Source organism: Osmerus mordax, chromosome 27 (assembly GCF_038355195.1).
Source record: "Osmerus mordax isolate fOsmMor3 chromosome 27, fOsmMor3.pri, whole genome shotgun sequence".
NCBI lineage: Eukaryota > Metazoa > Chordata > Actinopteri > Osmeriformes > Osmeridae > Osmerus > Osmerus mordax.
In genome coordinates, this window is record NC_090076.1 from 711,246 (window position 1) to 730,791 (window position 19,546).

The 19,546-nt window shown below is 40.0% G+C and overlaps 1 protein-coding gene across 3 annotated transcripts in view; it reads left to right on the top strand.

Annotated features, from left to right (window-relative positions):
- Positions 1–19,469, top strand: part of rabggta (Rab geranylgeranyltransferase subunit alpha) — a 58,886-nt gene extending 39,417 nt beyond the window's left edge. Inside the window, exons 7-17 of one of the 3 annotated variants that reach the window (XM_067230677.1) lie at positions 1,170–1,253; positions 1,358–1,440; positions 1,530–1,625; positions 3,140–3,245; positions 5,312–5,363; positions 5,972–6,060; positions 9,496–9,584; positions 16,772–16,888; positions 16,986–17,099; positions 18,749–18,836; positions 19,106–19,469. In XM_067230677.1, the coding sequence (XP_067086778.1) occupies positions 1,170–1,253; positions 1,358–1,440; positions 1,530–1,625; positions 3,140–3,245; positions 5,312–5,363; positions 5,972–6,060; positions 9,496–9,584; positions 16,772–16,888; positions 16,986–17,099; positions 18,749–18,836; positions 19,106–19,254 (1,067 nt within the window). In that variant the 3' untranslated portion in view covers positions 19,255–19,469. Of the gene's footprint in view, positions 1–1,169; positions 1,254–1,357; positions 1,441–1,529; positions 1,626–3,139; positions 3,246–5,311; positions 5,364–5,968; positions 6,061–9,495; positions 9,585–16,771; positions 16,889–16,985; positions 17,100–18,748; positions 18,837–19,105 lie in introns of all 3 variants that reach the window. The other 2 variants (XM_067230679.1, XM_067230678.1) reach the window with 2 other exon arrangements.
- Positions 19,470–19,546: the final 77 nt, after the last annotated feature.

Below are 19,546 nucleotides of genomic sequence, written 5' to 3' on the forward strand. Positions count from 1 at the left end.
ACCGGAGGAATCCTAATAATACTAACAATAACAATAGGTTTCCTCCTGGCGGAGGATTCCTAATAATTGACATAACAATAGGTTAACTCCTGGTGGAGGAATCCTAATAATAATGTAAGATAATCATGAAAAGCCTGCTTTTTAAAGAGTTCACAGACTAACATTAGTTACCTAGCTATTTAGCCAAATGAAGCCATCGCTCTTGCTTGTGTCTTGCTAGAAAAATATTGTTTTATTTGTACAAAACAAATGTGATAACATGAAATAAAGTATAGCACTGCTATTAAACTGATTAATGTTGTGATTAATTGCCATATACAAATTTTAACTGTAGCGTTTAATATAATCCAGTTCTGTATTAAAGATGCACAAAATCTTGCTAAATCTATTAGCAGGACTCTGTAAATGTAGATACACATTGATGAGCAATACTGCTTGTTTATGGCTTCTGCATGTTTAATTTACTGTGTGAACAAAAAATGTGTTCAACAAGAAACTTCCTTTTATGATACTTGCCTTAATCAGATAAGAATCTTGGTTGCTGATACTTATTATAATATGGTGTGAAAATTACTACAATTTCATTTCAAGTTAAACATTATATGTAGCTAATAAAACTGTGGATGGAAGCATTCAATATTACACCAACATATTGCTATATGGCCTTAACATATGTAGCGTATTGGTCTGAATAGAAGACGGATATAAGAAAATGTAAACCTACTTTGGAGCCACTTAGTTCAAGACGATCACTATATTTGACTTTCCATCTTTCAGGCCTATGGCACTGTATGCAAGTTTTGCATTCGTTTTACAAATACTGGTATTTGGGGCCATCTGTCTATACCCCGAATATAAGACAACCCCTCTTTTTCAGACCTATTTCAAGGAAGAAACCCCTGTCTTATATTCGGACCAATACAGTATATGTTTACAGCATGTTTACAGCACTGTTTAACATTACCACTATTTTGACAAATCTGCCTTGGAATGGAATGAATTAATGCATATTTGTTGACTGCCATAGTCCTATAGATAGTTCTATCAATGTAATCCAATAGCTGTAAATCTGCTCTGGCTTGAAATATAATCTTTTTATGACACAGGATTCAATTTTTCTGCTTAAGTACCCAAGTATTTGAATAGATATGAATCGCAATGTTTTTCAGAATATGAGCTTGTTCAGAATGCCTTCTTTACTGACCCGAACGACCAGAGTGCCTGGTTCTACTACCGGTGGCTGCTCGGCAGAGGTCTGTGTATCTGTATCCATGTATGCTGAAACAGTATTTTTTTGTATTTCATTGATGTATTGTCAATTCATGGTAGGTGAGTTTTAACAATGTTTCCTTCTCAGCGGAACGTGAGGACATGATAAGTTGTATATTTGTCAGTCGTGAGGATGAGCGGGTGGTTGCGGCTTTCTCCAGACCAGTTAATGTGAGTATTTCCTATCATTATTAGTGGTAGACACTACAACATCATCTGTGTGTTTGCTGTGCCCATGCTCTTCCTCTCTGCCCTCTCAGGCCCTATCTGTAGGTCTAATACTGGTGTTGGATGGTCAGCCCCATCAGGTGGACTGGACAAGCGTCCACCCTCGCTTCAAGCACAGCCCCGTCTGGGTATCCTTTCCCTTAGAGACAAATCCAAACCACTATCTGTTTCCATGCTGTTGATCACTGTAATGTTGGCCTTTGTGCTACTCATTGTGTATGTTTTACCATTACTTTGTCTTTCTAGAATTGGTGAAAATCTTGTGCACATCTTACCTAAACAATCTCTACTAGGGCTGTCCCCACTCAGTCGACTAGTCGATATGCTCTTGGTCGACTAAGATTTTTTTAGTCGAGCTGCCGTATGGCAGTGTGAGATCTGATTCCCGCTTGTGTCATCATTGCTGAATTAACGAAATGTTCTACAGAAATTGTAGATTGTATTATTTAAGACAAATAAAGCAACTCTAAAAATATATAATTTAAAAGAAAAGGTGTTACTGTTTTCCCTTTCGTTAATCTGCGCTTTGTTTTGGTTTGGTATGTTGCACACGGCACAAGCACAATTGGCTGCCGAACTACAAACTCTGCCATAGCCTACTTTGTCGGTGTTATTAGTCAAAATGGCAAATAAATCTGTGGTATGGCAGCATTTAATTAAAGTACATTTACAAAGTACGGGGTGACTCGAAAAACGTTGAATGCAAACTCTGCCAACAACAGTTTATTTTTCATAGTTCGACGTCGAATATGATGTAGCCTACCACCTGAAAAACGTAAGTTGGCGTAGCCCTACCTCGCTCATGCCAACGCGCTGGGTTGAAAAATGAATATGCCTATTATAAGACTCACATCCAAATCGAATGACATTATCTTCTCCGGCCAAGACAACAAAATCTTTCTCTGTTGCACCGTTCCCCCACTCAGCTTCTACGTAAGTTCGCATGCTGCAAGTTTTCAGACAGTCATCAGCGCGCTCTTATGATTTACATGTTAAACAAACATTATTTGTAATTTGTAGTACATTGTAAGAGATACTAAATACCATCGACATTCGGTTACAACAGGACTGGTGATACTTATTATTGGTAGGCTATTAGTGGCTGAATCTGCAATGTCCAGGGAGTCAGATGGCTGAGTGGTGAGGGAGTCGGGCTAGTAATCTGAAGGTTGCCAGTTCGATTCCCGACCGTGTCAATTGACGTTGTGTCCTTGGGCAAGGCACTTCACCCTACTTGGGGGAATGTCCCTGTACTTACTGTAAGTCGCTCTGGATAAGAGCGTCTGCTAAATGACTAAATGTAAAATGTAAATGTAATGTCCAGCAGCCATTGAGTCAGATTGGGAAAATGTTTGTAGGTTTTTTTTTTTGTGAAAAAAAAAAAAGCGTTTCAAATTTTGATTAGTCGATTTCCAGACGTTTTAGTCGAGTCTTGGTCGACCAAAGAAAATCTTAGTCGGGGACAGCCCTAATCTCTACTGTATTTAGATAGGAAACATATGGACTTTTGAGAGACATGGTGAGACAGACTTTAATATATTGATGCAGTTGAATCTGTCTTGTGTGTAAATATATAGTCACGGTCAGCGCATAAAGCAGAGTCTTTCTGTCGTTTTTGTTCTGAACCTTCACCCACAATCAGATCTGCGTGCTTCCTCCAGGGACTATCAGGGACATTAGTAATGAACATAATCTGACTGTGCATTGGACTGAAAAACACATACACCGAGATTGTGCTCTGTATACAGGTGATCTTTGATTCATTTTCTTACATTCTTGTTTTTTGTGACCTTTGTTTAATATTTCCCGCAGTTGCTGCTCACAATTGTTGTCCTGTGAGCTGAACCTTATCTGAAGATTTAGCTCTTGTTCCATGTTGTCTGAGAGCCAAAGTACAAAATTACCTTATTTCCTCCAAATTACGTAACTTTTTTTTAGTTACGTACTGTAACAGACTACAGCAGGGCTGGACTGGGACCAAAATAATTGCCCTGGAATTTTTGCTCAGACCGGCCCACCACAATCAGTCGGACAGAGGGGTGGAGCCTGTTAAGAGATGTGATTGGGACAGCCCAGTGTCAGTATGGAAAATTAACCAATGGGCCGCTGTCCCTGCTTTATGGGCCGGTAGTTGGCCAATTTTAAGTTTATATAAAAAATATTAAGATTTATATATTCAATATCATATCGACCCCAAGTGCGTCAGCCCACCGGGCATTTGCCTGGTATGCCAGATTACCAGTCCAGGCCTGGACTACAGGAACTACCATTCTGTCCGTGAAAGACTCAGGGGACTGGCACACCTTAAATATTGTATTTTTAACAAAGATATAAAGTTCTATATTCAACAATAGATTAGTATATACAAAAACACAATACCTTTTTTATAAATAAACTGGTTCCTCAGTCCAATGGGATGGACTAATTACTTTACCAGTATGGTGCGACAAGAACAATGTATCTAAATACATAATAATGATAAACCCTGAGCACCACTGGAGAGATTTCTGAAAATATTAGATTGTTTTATTAACAAAGAGAGGTTGTACAAAGCATTTAATGCAGCGGTGCCAATAAATGTTGCAAGAGGTTTTGTTAAAAACAATTGTTTGGATTATATACCGATATTATGTATAATTTTTTTGCATATTACAAAAGTGTTGAAGAAGCCACTCAATATAATAAACAACATGTTTAGGATCACTAAATACTCATAATTGGTTCTTGTCTACCTAAGCTTCCAGATGAGTTGTGGGCATGCATGATGTGATTTGATTTGCATCACAGTGCAGCCGTTTTTTTCCTATGCTACTTAAGCTAGCGCGGTGGCACTAGCTGTAATGTTTCATATGTAGGATGTGTTAGTCTGTACAAAGTACGATCCCATCCCCCCTCCTAATCAAGTAGTGAATTGGCAGATTTGGTCTCGAGTCAAGTACCCTTAAATATAATGTTTCAGAAGTAGTTGTGTCAACTGTCAAGCATGACTTCTGCGTGTTCAATGTATATTTTTGTCATACGTTCGTTTTAGCCTACATCCATGGACTAAATAGAATGAATAGGCTAATCTCGGGCATTGCATTATGCACAGGATCATTTTTCTTTGTTTGACCTGGTTAACCGTGAATACATCTTTCAGGCTGTTTTCTGAAGATGCAATTTGCACCAACAGTTTAACATGTAACTTGAACCATAATCGGGCCAGATACAGTGCAATGTAGTCAGTACAAAAATACTGGATGTTAAAACACATATCTAGGATAAGGTTAGCAGGATCCTGGAATTTGATCGAGTGCGAACACTGTTTTCTTTTCTTCACTACGGTGCAATAACCGGCACTCGAAGCTTCTAATGATTAACACAAAACAATCACACCTCTTCACTCTTAAGGTGTGAAAAGATCAAAAATATTTGAAGCTGAATATCTGGGCCAGAGCTTTCCAGGTTTATCAACATTCAAATATGGGTATCTTCTTCAACCATTTTCAGATTTCAATGTATGACACATCATTTGAAAGCTTGAGAAATTATGAAACTGAGAAATTAGTTGGCCGACAATCGCCCCTTTTCACCAGAGCATGTCACAAATACAAAGGTTGGATTTTTTCCCCCCAGTGACATCCAGCTATATTTCCAAAAGGTGATATTTTCATAACCATTTTTGCTCATCTTTACCAGGGGTGTAAATAATTCCAGAGTTGACTGTATGTTGTCTCCCCAATTGAAAATGTATCCCTGCTTGCCCTGAGTTACACTTTAGCGTTGCAGATAACCCTTTCTATACCCAATTGAGACAGTGCACTTTGTTTTGTAGGTCGATCTGAGAGTTGGTGTAGAGATTCTGCAACTGACCAGGAGCTTTTCAGGTGTGTTGATTGTGTATATACAGTATATGTATTGCCAGTGTGTGTGTGTGTGCGCGTGTGCATGCATATACCTAAAATAAAAATCACAGTGGCTTCAGAAAACATAAAGCACTTTTAGCAAATTTGATTGTGTTGTAGATTTACTTACTTCTAATTTCACTTTAAAACAAAGTGAAATCCAAAACTTGAATCTCTTACATAAGTATTCAGACTCTTTTTGGTCAGAAGTATCCTGTTTGCTTTGTTTATACTTGATGGGTCTAGAACTTGATTGTAGTTGACCTCCAAATTGAATTGATTGGACATTACGTTTATGAAGCAACACACCTGTGTATATAATGTCCTACAATTACTACTGCATGTCAGGACAATTCCCAAGCCATGAATTCCAAGGAACTCTCTTAACCCTCTAAGGAGTAGTGTCAAATTGTGAGTGTTCGCAAGTGGGCGCCACAGCGTAATGTTGCATATATGTGAGGGGGAGGGCAATGATTAACAATAATTTCTAAGGCTTTGACTGTTCCCAGGAGCACAGTGTTCTCAATAAGTATGGTATGAATTCTTGTCTGTTTATGTCCTGAAAATAAACTGGGGGTTTTTCTCAGTAGAAGTGAGCTGTCAGTAGAGAAGACATCTGTATTGCAGTCTGAGCTGCAGTCCTGCAATCAGCTGCAGGAATTGGAGCCTCAGAATAAATGTAAGTGGTAGTATTGTTTGCCAATTTTTTGGTAGCTCTTGATTTGCAAAGGGCATACATAGGCATCCATGAAACATGTTACAGATTATTTATAGCATCTCAATGAATATTGTTTCAAGCTTTAAAGGGGTGATTGACAGTTTTTTGGGGGTATTTCACACTGTTCCTTATTAAGGTCTCCGAATAGGGTAAGTAACATTGGTTTGGCTGAAAATGGCCCGGGTGCTGTTCTATGAGCCCATATGCATCCTGTGAAATAGCCCCAGAATGAAACGCTAGGTTTTCTCCTTTTATGGTATGCTCATGAATATATAGATGAGATGCGCGCTGATTGGTTGGTTTACAACGAGTGAAGCTGCGGCGCAAAGACGCAACACTCACTGAAACATCGAAGGTGGAGACTTGAAATAAAAACGTACAAATAAATCTATTGTGTCTAAACAACACGGTTTTTAACAGATTGACTCGATATCATTTGAAATTATTACGTTAGTTGTTTCCACTTTTGTTGTCAAAGCAAACAGGATCGCCTTAGGTGGGTAACGTTAGCACTACAGCTTAGCAAACAAACTATCGTGATTCAACTCAGCTTCAGTTAGCTCTAGCTATCTTGCTGACAAATAGATCTGGACAAACATGCATCTTGAATTGTAGATTTACATGACAACACGGGTTATTTATTTGAATGAAACAGTCAGGAACATGAAATAACGTTAGCCCCATTGCCAATAAACTAAATCATCACACATTCTACCGATGCTAGATACAGGCAGGATACCTTAGCATTGCTAATAATTGTTAGCGACAACATCATACTACAGCTTGCGGTTGTGATGAACATAAGGTCGGAAGAGCACCTCTTTTCAGCAACAGCTTCATAGCAAATCCTGCTTTAAATTGTCCCAGGTTTTCAAAACTGTCCTCTGTGAAATGGTTCGACCAAATGTGTAATTGAGGGTCGAACTGCACAGGGATATTCTCATAGACAAACATCACAGCCCGTCGAGTGTTTGGTTCCTTGGGAAGACTCTGAAAAGTGTCAGCATTCCCTGTACAGGCTGGAACACTGCATTTACGACCGTAGTCCATTTTCAATATTCTTGAAAAACATTCTTCTTTGTAATTCTGTGGAAGTACACAGAGCAGCGCGCAGCAAATTTTGGGGCGTGACAAAGGTACAGACCAGAGCCAAAAAAGGTGGAGCCACCAAACTGACGGCAGTTTGGTGGCTTTTTCAAAACCTACCGTTTTACAGCTACGTTTTTTAATTGTGAGATTTGCATAGGAAAGAGGTATCAATGGACTTTGGGGTTCACTGTATGTCCATTTTACCCACTGAACTGTCGTTATTCAACTGTGACAAGGTAAATTCGGTTCTGCAATCAATGACCCCTTTAATTTTGTCCATTCATGTCACATTAATGTCAGGTCTATCACAACTCGGCTGAGTCCAAGCATGAATTGCCCAAGCGTGGCATTCTTTAACTTGGAAAAATTTGCCGGTAACACAGACAGATAATATACGGATCTCCGCAAACTAACATCAAACTAATTAAATGTACTCTGTTTTATACTGCATGGCCAGGAGATCTATTGGTTTAAATCATCAGACAGAGAAATATGCAAAACTCTTCCACTTTCCAATTGTCATAAACATACACTATCATTACATGAAGAGGATTAGCATATAAACAGATTAATAAAGATACAGTCCAATTATCTGGAGCAGTAACTAACATAACATTTAGATCAGTAATTCAGTCTCTTTTAATAGGTGGACAGACCCCAGGAATCTTTTGTTTTGATGCCGGCACTTCCACACACTATAGTTTAGAGCGAAAGAGTACAATAACATTTGATTCTGAACAACAACAAATCATCCACTTTATCTAAAGTTGAAGCACCACAAAACAATGATAGGGCTTTTTGTTTAACGTTTTGAAAGATTTTCCCCCGATTACCAGTTCTTTACAGTAAATTGCTCAATACATTAACACTAGAAGTGCTGAGCCATTTTTAGAAGCGCATCCTCTAAGCCAGTGATTCTTAACCATAGGGCCGCGACCCAAACTTGGGCCGCCAGCGCCCCCTAGAGGGCCGAAAACTTTCAGTTTTGCACCTGTGGGCCGCAAGGGCCGCGAGACTGCGTGCAGCTTTCGACCATGTGGAGGCAGTAATGCAATCAGTTGTTTAAAAAGCGCCAATACACAGAGAAGAAATGGAGAACTTTTTAAAAAGAAAAAATGAAGACGAATGTCCTGCCGACACCCCCACCCAAAAGACAAAGTTTTTGCGGAAAATACAATCTCGACTTCATTAAATACGGTTTCGTAAATGGAGGAACAGAGGCAGTGCCAAAAGCCCAGTGTGTGCAGTGTGGCCCTCAAGCCCTCAAAACTACAGCGGCATCTAGAGACCAAGCACCCGATGCTCGTGGGAAAGCCGGTGGAATATGTTAAGAGGAAGGAAAGTGGGCTGCAGATGCAGAAAAGGTCTGTCGTGTCACTGACAAGCAACTCTAAATGTGCATTGAAAGCCAGCTACCTCGTAGCCAGACGTGTAGCACAGAGTAAGAAAGCATTCACCATAGCGGAGGAGTTGGTTCTGCCTGCCGCTGTTGATATGTGCCGTGAGCTAATCGGAGAGGCCGCTGCAAAAAAGCTACTGACCATCCCACTCTCAAACGACACTGTGAGTCACCGTATCGCGGACATGGCCTCAGACATACAGCATCAACTTACAGAAAGAATAAAAAGTAGCCCTTTTTTTTATTTGCAATTAGACGAGTCCACGGACGTCACAATGCATTTATTTTATCACCCCGTTTTTATTGATTGAATGATTTATATATAATTTATTTTTTATTAATTTAAAGTAAAATCCTACTATTGGTCTTTTTTATTATTATTAAAAAGCCTGACTTGATCCTTGAAATGTTTTTCTTGTCACAGATGAGCTCAGTTTAGAGCTCTATCATGCAAAGAAGAACATGTGAAAATGATCAGAAACACTGCCATCTTCTCTGGGCTAAAGCTCATTTAAAATGGACTGAGGCAATGTGGGAAAACTGTTCAGTGGTTAGACAAATATAAATTATTTTGGGAAACCATGGATGCTGCGTCTTCCGTACTAAAGAAGAGAGGGCCTTGTTATCAGCTTAACAGTTTAAACATTTGATATGTTTTCTATGTTCTATTGTGAATAACATGGGTTCATGAGATTGCAAATTATTTTATTTTTATTTGATTTTACACAATGTCCCAACTTTTTGGGAATTGGGCTGTAAGTAAATACTTTCCTATATGTTCCAGGAACCGTCTGAATGTCCAAGGATTTAGTTTGGGTTTATCTCTTGTAGTTATAGTCAGGAATCCTGTTGTTTAGACTGTATAGGCATTGATATAAATGATCAATCTCTCCATCTCTCCTTTGCAGGGTGTTTGCTGACCATTATCCTTCTTATGAGAGCATTAGACCCACTGGGATATGAGCAAGAGACCCTTGCTCACTTCCAGACACTTAAAGTGAGTACTCTTTCAAAGATTAATTTCTTGATGAAGTAAGTTTGAGAATGCTACCTTCTGCATTTTCTTCACAGATAATTAGTTATTGTAGCAGATCATTGGCATATTAACACTGTGTTACTGTTCACTATTTATTTTGCAGTCAAATCAGTAACCTTTCAAAGTCATTTTAGCGCATTTAAAAGATATCTGTGTCATGTCAGGTTTAACAACACTACTAAACATTATAACATTAATAATGGCAAGGCTTTAGTCAATGCTTGATAAATGTTAAAGGGTTACCTCCATAAATGTAGCTACAGGACAGGCACTAGTCATTTGTAATTCTGAGTATTACATGGTTGGAACTGTGCCTTCTGTTTTAAAGTGAATGAAAATGTGGTGCACTTTGAGAGCAAAATTGAAGCCAACTATGAAGCACTTTGTGCTTGTGTAAAATGTTTTATCAAACACATTGGTCATATGGTGATGAAATGAACGTCACACCTACAATTTGGTAAACAAGACAGTTTATCGCAGTTCACACATGGTGGAAATACAAAATTGATTAGAGCGTGTATGTACTTACAGTATAACTAAAAAACATCAAATGGTAAACTATGCACCCTGAGGTCTGACATTTGATTTTTATGGGCTTCAAAAGAACAGTTCTAATGCCCTTTCATATTTGAACTAGAGAGGGTACCATTTCTGGGTATATTGTGAGGTGTGCTTGCGTCGGTTGCAGATGGGTCGTTTTTTTAACTTAAATTTTACAATTGATATTACTGTATATTTTAAATAAGTATGCATACTTATTATTTATGAAGATTGCATAGATTAAAATGTATATATGTGTTGCTGATCATTTACATTTCAAAATACTAAGAGTAAAGACGCACACTTACGGCGGGACAAAGGAGGTGACTGACTGGGAGTGAGAGATGCTTTGCTAAAGCACCGTGTGGCGGGCCGCCACAGTCTAGCCAATGAATGCGAATCACTGATGAAATTATACTTTCATTGAGAGACTCATTTGTGTGCTATGAAAACATACTAAAATATAGCAGCAAGCTGCAATGAGGGGGCCAAGCAGGTCAAATGACTCAACACATTTCAGACATCCTCAAAACGGGGTTCTGAGTCGATATGCCAAGCTTGGTGTGAATGCATCAAATATTTTCTGAGATACAACCCAACACCCTGTTTGACAGTTAACTGGCTGATTTTGATTGGCTCTAACAGGCAGATGGTTTAAAAAATCTAAACTATGTTTGATACATTTCGTAAGGCTTGGTCAGAAGATCATCTGTGCCAATTTCGTGGAACATTGGATAAAATGTGTGGCCTGTGAAACGTTTTTACACCTTTCAATGAAATACTATTCAATTTGATTAGTATCACACTTTAACACGTGTCAGACTTGGGATTTCCCACGATATCAAGAGACAAAGGAATCACTTAAGACAAGCAAATTTTAGCCAAAAGCTGTTTTTAGCCAAAATGCATTTTTGCTTCCTTCAGCCACTCCCAGTGGCTGCCATCTTCAAAAATTACACCAACAAATTTGGGACATTCTCAGAAGAGGGTTCAGAGTCGACGTACCAAGTTTGATGTTGATTTCTCAGAGTTGTTGAGATATGATGCAACTTCCTGTTTGGCGGCTCTGCTGTTGCTGCTTTTGTGAGGCTTGGTCTGATCTTAATGTCTGCTAATTTTGGGGAACATTTTACAAAATTCGTGGCCTGTAAAGAATTTCTAAGCTTTTTGATAAAACCAGAAATTGCATTAAATCTACATAACCTGAAATTGATATCAGAGAGTTGAACTCGGCTTGATCCAGGGATTCCAACGGTACTTAAAAAATGTGTAAACACACCTCCAACTTTGACCCATTGGTGGCGCTAGAGTGCTCCATTGGGAGACATGAAACTTGGTGAAAAGGATCAGGACAAATTTGCTTTTACAACCGACACGACCAAGTTAGCGGTGCTGACTGCTGGCATAACATAGAATCAGCTGCTTTCAAAGTGGATTTTTATGGATAAAATGCTGGCTAGCTAACATAACGATAATATAAAATGGATACATTCAGTGAATTTTGTTACATAAATTAATGTGTTGAGCTGCGCTTTGTCACCAATCCTGTTTGTGATATTCATGGACAGGGTTATCGAGGCGTCTTCTGGGTGGGGAAGGATTGCGGTTGGGTGGGGTGGGGATTTCATTGTTGCTTTTTGCAGATGATGTGGTCTTCCTGTCATCATCGGTCTGTGACCTTCAGCGCCTCCCTAGGGAGGTGTTCCAGGCACGTCCAGCTAGGAGGAGGCCTTGGGGAAGACCCAGGACTAGGTGGAGATGATATATCTCCACACTGGCCTGGGAACACCTCGGCGTCCCCCAGTCGGAGCTGGTTAATTTGGCTCGGGATAGGGAAGTTTGTGGCCCCCTGCTGGAGCTGCTCCCCCCGCGACCCGACTCGGATAAGCAGTTGACGATGGATAGTTGGAAATTCATGTGTTTACTGACGTGAACTGCCTGCACATTGAAAATGCACACAAACTGTAAGTCAAATTATTGCAAAAGATTGCATACTGGACATAACCTATGCAACCAATCTTCCTCTCCTACACTATGCTGAGGGGGAAAGAACACATTCAGCTTGCAACTCTGTACCCTGAACAAACGACTGATGACTTTTGGCACAAATGCTTATCAGGCAGTCCACGTGTGTGGACAAGGTGCAGATGTCAGTCACTCGCTTAGCCATAGTCAAAGCAAGGAGTAAGCTCATCTTGAGAGAAGCGAAGTTCAAGGGTATGCTGTCGATCGATTCGAACGGAGGCTTACACAGAGCCTCCAGCACCATGGACAGGTGCCACCAAGGCGTAGATGCTCTCTTAGGAGAATTTCAGCAGCCAGGAAATGTTTAACCAATGAGTGGCTGAACAGAGTCGATCTGGCCAACCCTTCATGACAAGCTGAGACAGCCGCTGCATATAACTTAACCTTTTACTGCCTAAGCCAACATTCCAAACATTCCATATGCTGTTGAAATATGATATTCATATTAATATGCAAATTTTATGAATTTTCATATTAAATCATACACCTTAACTGTTGACACCATATTGAAGAACAGAACTAGGGGATTTTTATGATGTGAATAAATATATGATTACTTAAGGCAAATCTTATTTTATCAAGGTGATTTCAGGCAGCCATTTTTTACAAAAACTTCTCCATCCACCATACCTCATCAGACAACTTCATTTTTAACCACTTTAATTACAAGATGGAGGAAAACTTTGAGCAGGTGGAATATCCACACATCTGTGGGCAATGTGGAACAGAAGACAGATTAGAAATATCATATTTTGATTAAAAGTTATGACCATTCTAGTGACTACATGGAAACACGTGGAAACATGGGGGAAACCTACATTTCTCTGCCCCAAAAGTAGCTAGCGCTATGGCTGGATACTCCTCTCGATAACTAAAAAACGTTGGAGTTTCTTCCACAATCGACCGAATTGGCCAAACAAGGCATGTACATTTAGCTTACAGTGTATATAATCTAGCTAGTTAATGTTGTTTTTCTAAGTTTTTTAGAAATCTGCTCAAATCGAGGCTAAACAGTGCTACTAACGTCATTACTGCCTGTCCTGCCGGACACGGCAGAACGCGAGTTTTTTTCTGGAAAAAACTCGCATCACTCCCACAAACAAATTCTTCGTATGTAAAAAGTTTAGACTTTTAATTGACAATATTGACAACACATATTAATAAACTTGTCTTTACTCAGAATATCGTCTCAGATTTCAATTCGAAGCTGTAAATCTAACACTGTAGGCAATCTCCCATGGTCTCCGCTCTGGCTCCGCCTCGAAAAACAATGGCTGCCGTTGCAGACGATACATTTATTTTCCCCTCCCAGTAACCCCTTAACCAATGATATGTACTTTGAGCTTAACTTGTCATGAGTATCTGGCAGTTTTCAGAAATAAAATCGGTGATTGGACGGCAAAGATATTAAGGCGGGTCTTATGGGTCTTTTTCGACCCATATTTGAATGGGCCGGCTAGATAGGGTTAAACGTTAGGCCACACTTGCGTTTACAAGTCGGATGTCCAGAATGGGTCGCATGCCTCCCGTCTTCTTTGGAATGAGGAAGTACAGGCCCTATAGGCAGGCAACTATAGCCCATCGGTTGCTCTGTCCACCTCCTTTGGCCTCTTTCATCAATGTTCATGACTATTGGCCAGCTTGTTGTCTGAAAATCCTTTGGGGTGGTGGACCATCATTGATGCACATGGGCAGGGCTCGACATTATCTTTTTGAGGCACTTGTCCTTTGGACAAGTTCATTAACGTTTCACTCGTCAATGCACAAAAGTCACTTGTCCGGGTAAAGATTTATCCTTTTTTTACGTAGTTAAATATCAGCTAATATTCAACTGTAAAGTACCGTATTTCTTCGAATAAACGCCGCACCAAAACAAAATCGGAAAAAGGTTATTTAATTGGTTAAATTCAACCCCAGTATTTACTACACATGTACATAACTTTCTGCACAGCTTTCTGTTTGAAAGCTAATGTGTATGAAAGTTTTGGCATGCTACTTCAGATTTCTACACAATGTAGAACACTTGTATTTGAGACAGTTGTACTACCAACGCACACCTAATTGATAGCGAGAGAGGGAGTTGCCGCACTCATAGACAAACAAAGAATAGACAAGGAGGTCAGCGGTAGTAAATGAAACCTGCATTTTTAGCTGCATGATTCATTTGTCACAATGCCAGCAACGAAGTTGTCTATGGCTGCACTGCAGCTACTATTCACGAAATCTCTCTTACTAATTAAACGCTGCCCTCGAATAAACGCTGCACCGAAAATGAACGTTATTTAATAAACACTGCAGCGTTTATTTGAAGAAATACGGTATACACCTTTTAAAGGATCCCTTGGTAAATCAGCCTCTGCTGGGTAGAAAGGGAAATTGTAGAAAAAATAAAAAGTTAACGCCAACATTTAGTGGCAAAATCCATTGTTATGTCTATAAAAGTATTTTAGGTATAAGTTTAACTAGCTTGCAAATACTGAGGATAGCCTACCGAAGTTGAGTTAGCCAATGTCGTTAGCGATGCTAGCTAACGTTAGTTTGATATAACATTTCACTGGGTCTTGCAGCACTGCTTGATTTACTGAAATGATTATGAAATGTTATGTTCTACTAGCCATTTGCCTACTTTAGCAAGTCACAGTATTTCCAAGCCCTGATAGTGTAACTGAGACGACACAGTGCATAATTCCTCTTCAAGTAATAGCCCCGTTCAAGTGTTGAGCATTAAATTAGCTGCACGGTCTGTAGATCTCCTTTCTTTGGCTCTCGACGAAGGCGGTCGCATTTTTCTCTCCTCCCCTCCCTGACCTTCCCTGCTTGGCTGTGTCTTGTGTCTTGTCTTGTCTCAAGATACTCTCTCATCATCACTCTCCGAAACTAGAAGCATGGAATTAATTAGCTGGTCTCTCAATGCTATTGACACCATCTTCTCGTAGAGAAGCTCGGGTGCGGGGGAACCCAACTGTCCGGACGGGACGTTCGCAGCTGGCTACACGATGGACGCGTGGGAGGATTGGCGTGTTGTGTGTCTAGCGGCGCTTTCCTTGGAGGACGTTGAAGACATCTTCATATTCGGAACCATGATTACAGGCTTTCTGCTGTTTGGAATAGGCGCTGGCTTTGTATATCGGAAAATCAAGGAAACGGCTGCAGCCATCAAAAGCCCCGTTAGGCTGCCCGATATGTTTGATGCGGTGGGCAGAGTTGTTGGAGCTCAGACTGTGAACTTACAACGCAGCATTGATTACAACAGGGATACGTTTGCGGCTCTGCAAAGGAAGATGGAGGACATGGAGACCTTCCTGAAGGGTGGACGTGAAAATTTAGTTGCGGCTACTCGTCAAATCAACTACCCCAATCTTATCCACTTTCGGCCCCGTAACCAGCACAGGCCCTGGCCAAGGTCGTTGCTGGAAAACAACTCCCCTGGAGAGCGCTGAAGCGAGACTATCTTGCTCCTCCCTTCCCCCCCCCCCCCCCCCCACCGACATCTGTGGTTTGGTCTCTTCCCGGGTCATGACCAAGGATGTCTCCTGGCCAACACAATCTGCATAGGGAGAATCGGACTGATTGTGGCCTAGGTCGAGGGCGCCAACCCAGACCTACTCACACATTAACTTTCACCTACTACAGATATCACCACACCCCCACCCCCATCCAACGCCTTCGCCTGCTTGTTTCCCCAGGGTGGCTGGCGGGTCTGTGTCCAGCGCCTACCATGGCTGCAGGTCCAGATGCTGCTTGTCTACCCCCCCCCCACTCCCCGTTGCAAGTCACGTGTTTTTGTAAATGTTGTTGTGCTTATGTGCTGAGGTTTTTGTCTGTTCCCACACTGTACTCCTCTAGGAGCATTGTCTGGGTGTTGCCTTTTTCTCTCCTCCCCTCTCCTCATGTTATGCTGTAACTTTCTAGTTGGCGCCGAAAATGGCTGCTTAGGTAGGCTCTCCTGCCAAAGTAAATTCCTTGTCTGTGCAAACTTTCATGGCGAATAAAAACCCATTCTGATTCTGATTCTAGAGATCTTGGGACAAAGCCACTTTTTTGTATTTTGCTAATGCAGAATTCGGTAAAATACAATCGTTAAATAATGAGTGGCACATAACGTGAAGTAACATGGCATTTTATTTTGTTTGAGTTTTAACTTGTCCAGTGGGGCAAGTACATTTCTCTTCCACTTGCCCTACAAAAAAATCCACTTGTCCCGGACAAGCGGACAAGCCTTAATGTCGAGCCCTGTCACATGGGTAACTATTGTGTGGAAAAAAAAACAATACATCAGTGTCGAGGTTCTTGACATGGTCATTCCTGAAACTTTTACCATAATTCATTCAAAGGCATATCAATCTTTTGTCATGCCCATTTACCTTCTGAATGGCATGCATACACAATCCATGTGTTAGTAAATGTATGAAGGCTTACTTTAACCTATTCATTTCCTTAATGCACACTGATTAAAGTGGATTTTAACTTACATTAAAAAAGGATCATAGTTTTTAGATAGATTCACCTTGTCCGTCTATTTCATGGAAAAACCAGGGGTTCCTAATGTTTTATACATTGTATGTTCTGTCTGTCTCACATAGGTAGTGGACTCCATGCGCTCTGCATACTACAGTGACCTGTGCAGCAAGTTTATGATTGAAAACACAATTCTTAAGATGGAGTATGCAGAAGTCCGTGTCTTCAGTATCTCTGACAAGGTCAGTTCACCTAAGTTTATATGTGTTAGCTTTCAGTATTCTCCACCTTTTGGAAACATCTGATTTAAATGTCTCACTCTTTTTATCACCTTGACAGAATCTGACTACTTTGTGTCACCTGGACCAGCTGCTGTTGGTTACTCATATCAACCTGTCCTCCAATCAGCTGATCAACTTGCCTCCACAATTTGCCATGTTGCAGTGCCTGGAGGTATGAATTATATACATGTACAGTATGATTTAAGTCATACAACAGATTTAAGTTGAGGCTCTGATTAGACTGGCAGGTCATTTAATGTGTGGCTCAAGCCACTGTTGTTGACAGTTTCATTGAAGGAATGGCACTGCTAATTAAAGTGTTTAAAATTGATAAAGATTTAACCCACTCAAATGTGCATTCATGAAATAATAATTTAGGGGGTTAACACTTATCCAATCTATTATCTATTCTAGTTTAGTGTTTTTACAGTAATGTTTCTGTCAAATATTTCTGACAGTGCACCGTTTTTGCCTCACCAAGCTAACGTTTCATGATGAGCCACTTTGCTCAAATGCTGAAAACAATTAGCTCTACGTTGTCAAGAGTCCCTGGTACTGTAATAACTGCAGCTAGCTACAAGGTTAGTCTAGCAAACCAACCTAGCTTACATAATTAGCACTAGGGCTAACTTTAGCTAGCTAGATTTCATACGTTATACATTGTTTTCACAACTAGCACTTGAATATGTCAGTCAATTTTGGTGAGGACTAACAGCTACAGTGATGTCTTTAGCTAACGAGTCAATGTGGGAGTGAGATATGCTCGCAAAGGTGCAAAACACAACAGAGATCTTTGAAGTGTTTACATTTTCGCTTAATTACGAAACTGGGGTAGGCCGCCACTATCTCTCTATTAATTCCAGGAACCTCTGTGTGCATCTGTCTGTCTCTGTATCGTAGTTTCTGATGGTTATCTCAAGAACCTGGCACTCTGAAATGTCACAGGTGTCCTTTTTATAATCCAACGGAGTGCGTTCGGATCAGCATTTTGAAAATGTTAAAAGCGGGGTGGGGGGGGGGGGGTGGTTGCTCAACATTTTATAGACAATTCCCTGGCCTAAATACGTCCACTGCAAACATTTATCATATTCTCATGTATATGTTAGTGCATGTAAACCAGCAGATACTATTTTAAAAGAAAAATTCCCGCATTAAAATAATGCATCAGGACAGTTTGTATGATTTGAAATGGTCATTTATTATCAGACTAGCATTTAATTATAACAGCAAACAATTACACTGCACTGAACCTTTAAGTAAAGTACAAAAAAGTTAAAATTACAAAACCTGTAATTATTACCTGTGAACGAATATCATTCACGTCTTATTAAACCTAGTCACACGAAAGTGAATGAGGTAAACAAATACTTTCTGTTTCCTCTTCTGAGCCTATGCAGGTCACGTGAAAAATGATCCGAAGACCCAGTCGGGAAATGAACGAATCATTTCTGTTTCCTCTAGCTACCAGTACTGAGCCTATGCAGGTCACGTGAAAAATGATCCAAAGACTGTTACCTGAAAGAAGTAATGATTCGTTCATCTGCCGACCGTGTGTTCGGGTACGAGTCTTTGGATCATTTTTCAAAATGTTGTGTACATTTGTTGTTGGATGTTTTATTTATTTACTTACAGTTTAAGTTGTTCTCCCTCTAGCATGGGGACAGCAAGCATGCATTGGACAACCTTCATATATATTCTGATATTTACAGTCAGTTATGGAGCTGAAGAGGCATTTTCTCACAAATGGGATAAATAACTGGTAGGTTTTTTTGGACAAATTTTGATTTTGGTCATTGTACCAATTCCGTGTCTCTGTTATAGGTTTTGGATGCTGATGATAACGCAATTGAGGAACTAGAAGGCCTAAATCATCTCCCCAAACTGGAGGAAGTGTCCTTAAAGAACAACCGTATCCTTATGTAAAGTTCTTAACTCACTAATTCACTTGTCTCAACTCACAAATAGTTTGGGAATTCAATTCAAAGCTTTAGTCCATAGCAAGAAAAACTGAAAAAAAGACACACAAGACAAAACAGTACATCAACACTCAAATTAAAATCAGTTCACATGCAAGAATATTTTGGAAAAGGTTCAAATGTTAGGTGAATGTTACATTGTGTTCTTGTTTTTTTTAAGTGAAGAAAAGATGTACATGTTTTCTTTGACCACATTGTGCAGGCATTTTCAAGATTTCTGATCTTCAGCCTCTAACTACCTGCCCTAAACTGACCCGACTTGATATCCGTGGCAACCCTGTGTCTCGGACTTCAAACATTCAATTCGAGTTGACAGAGTTACTGCCCTCAGTCACTGACCTCCTGGTCTGATTGGGAATTAGACAGGCTTACTGTTTTATTGTGTGATAATTACATTTTACATTTAGTCATTAATTAGCAATACTTGAGACCTCACTTGAATGCAATGTGTACATGTGTCTCAGTATGTGGATTGGATTATACACACTTGATGTGTAATGTCTCTGAGTTTGTTTGTTGCACCAAAACATGCGCTGATGTAATATAATAAATGGCATAAACATGAATGAGAAATTGTTGTATTTTTGGCTATAACGGGTACTCACAAAGCCTTGAAAGAATGAGCCCTAAAGTAAGAATTTCT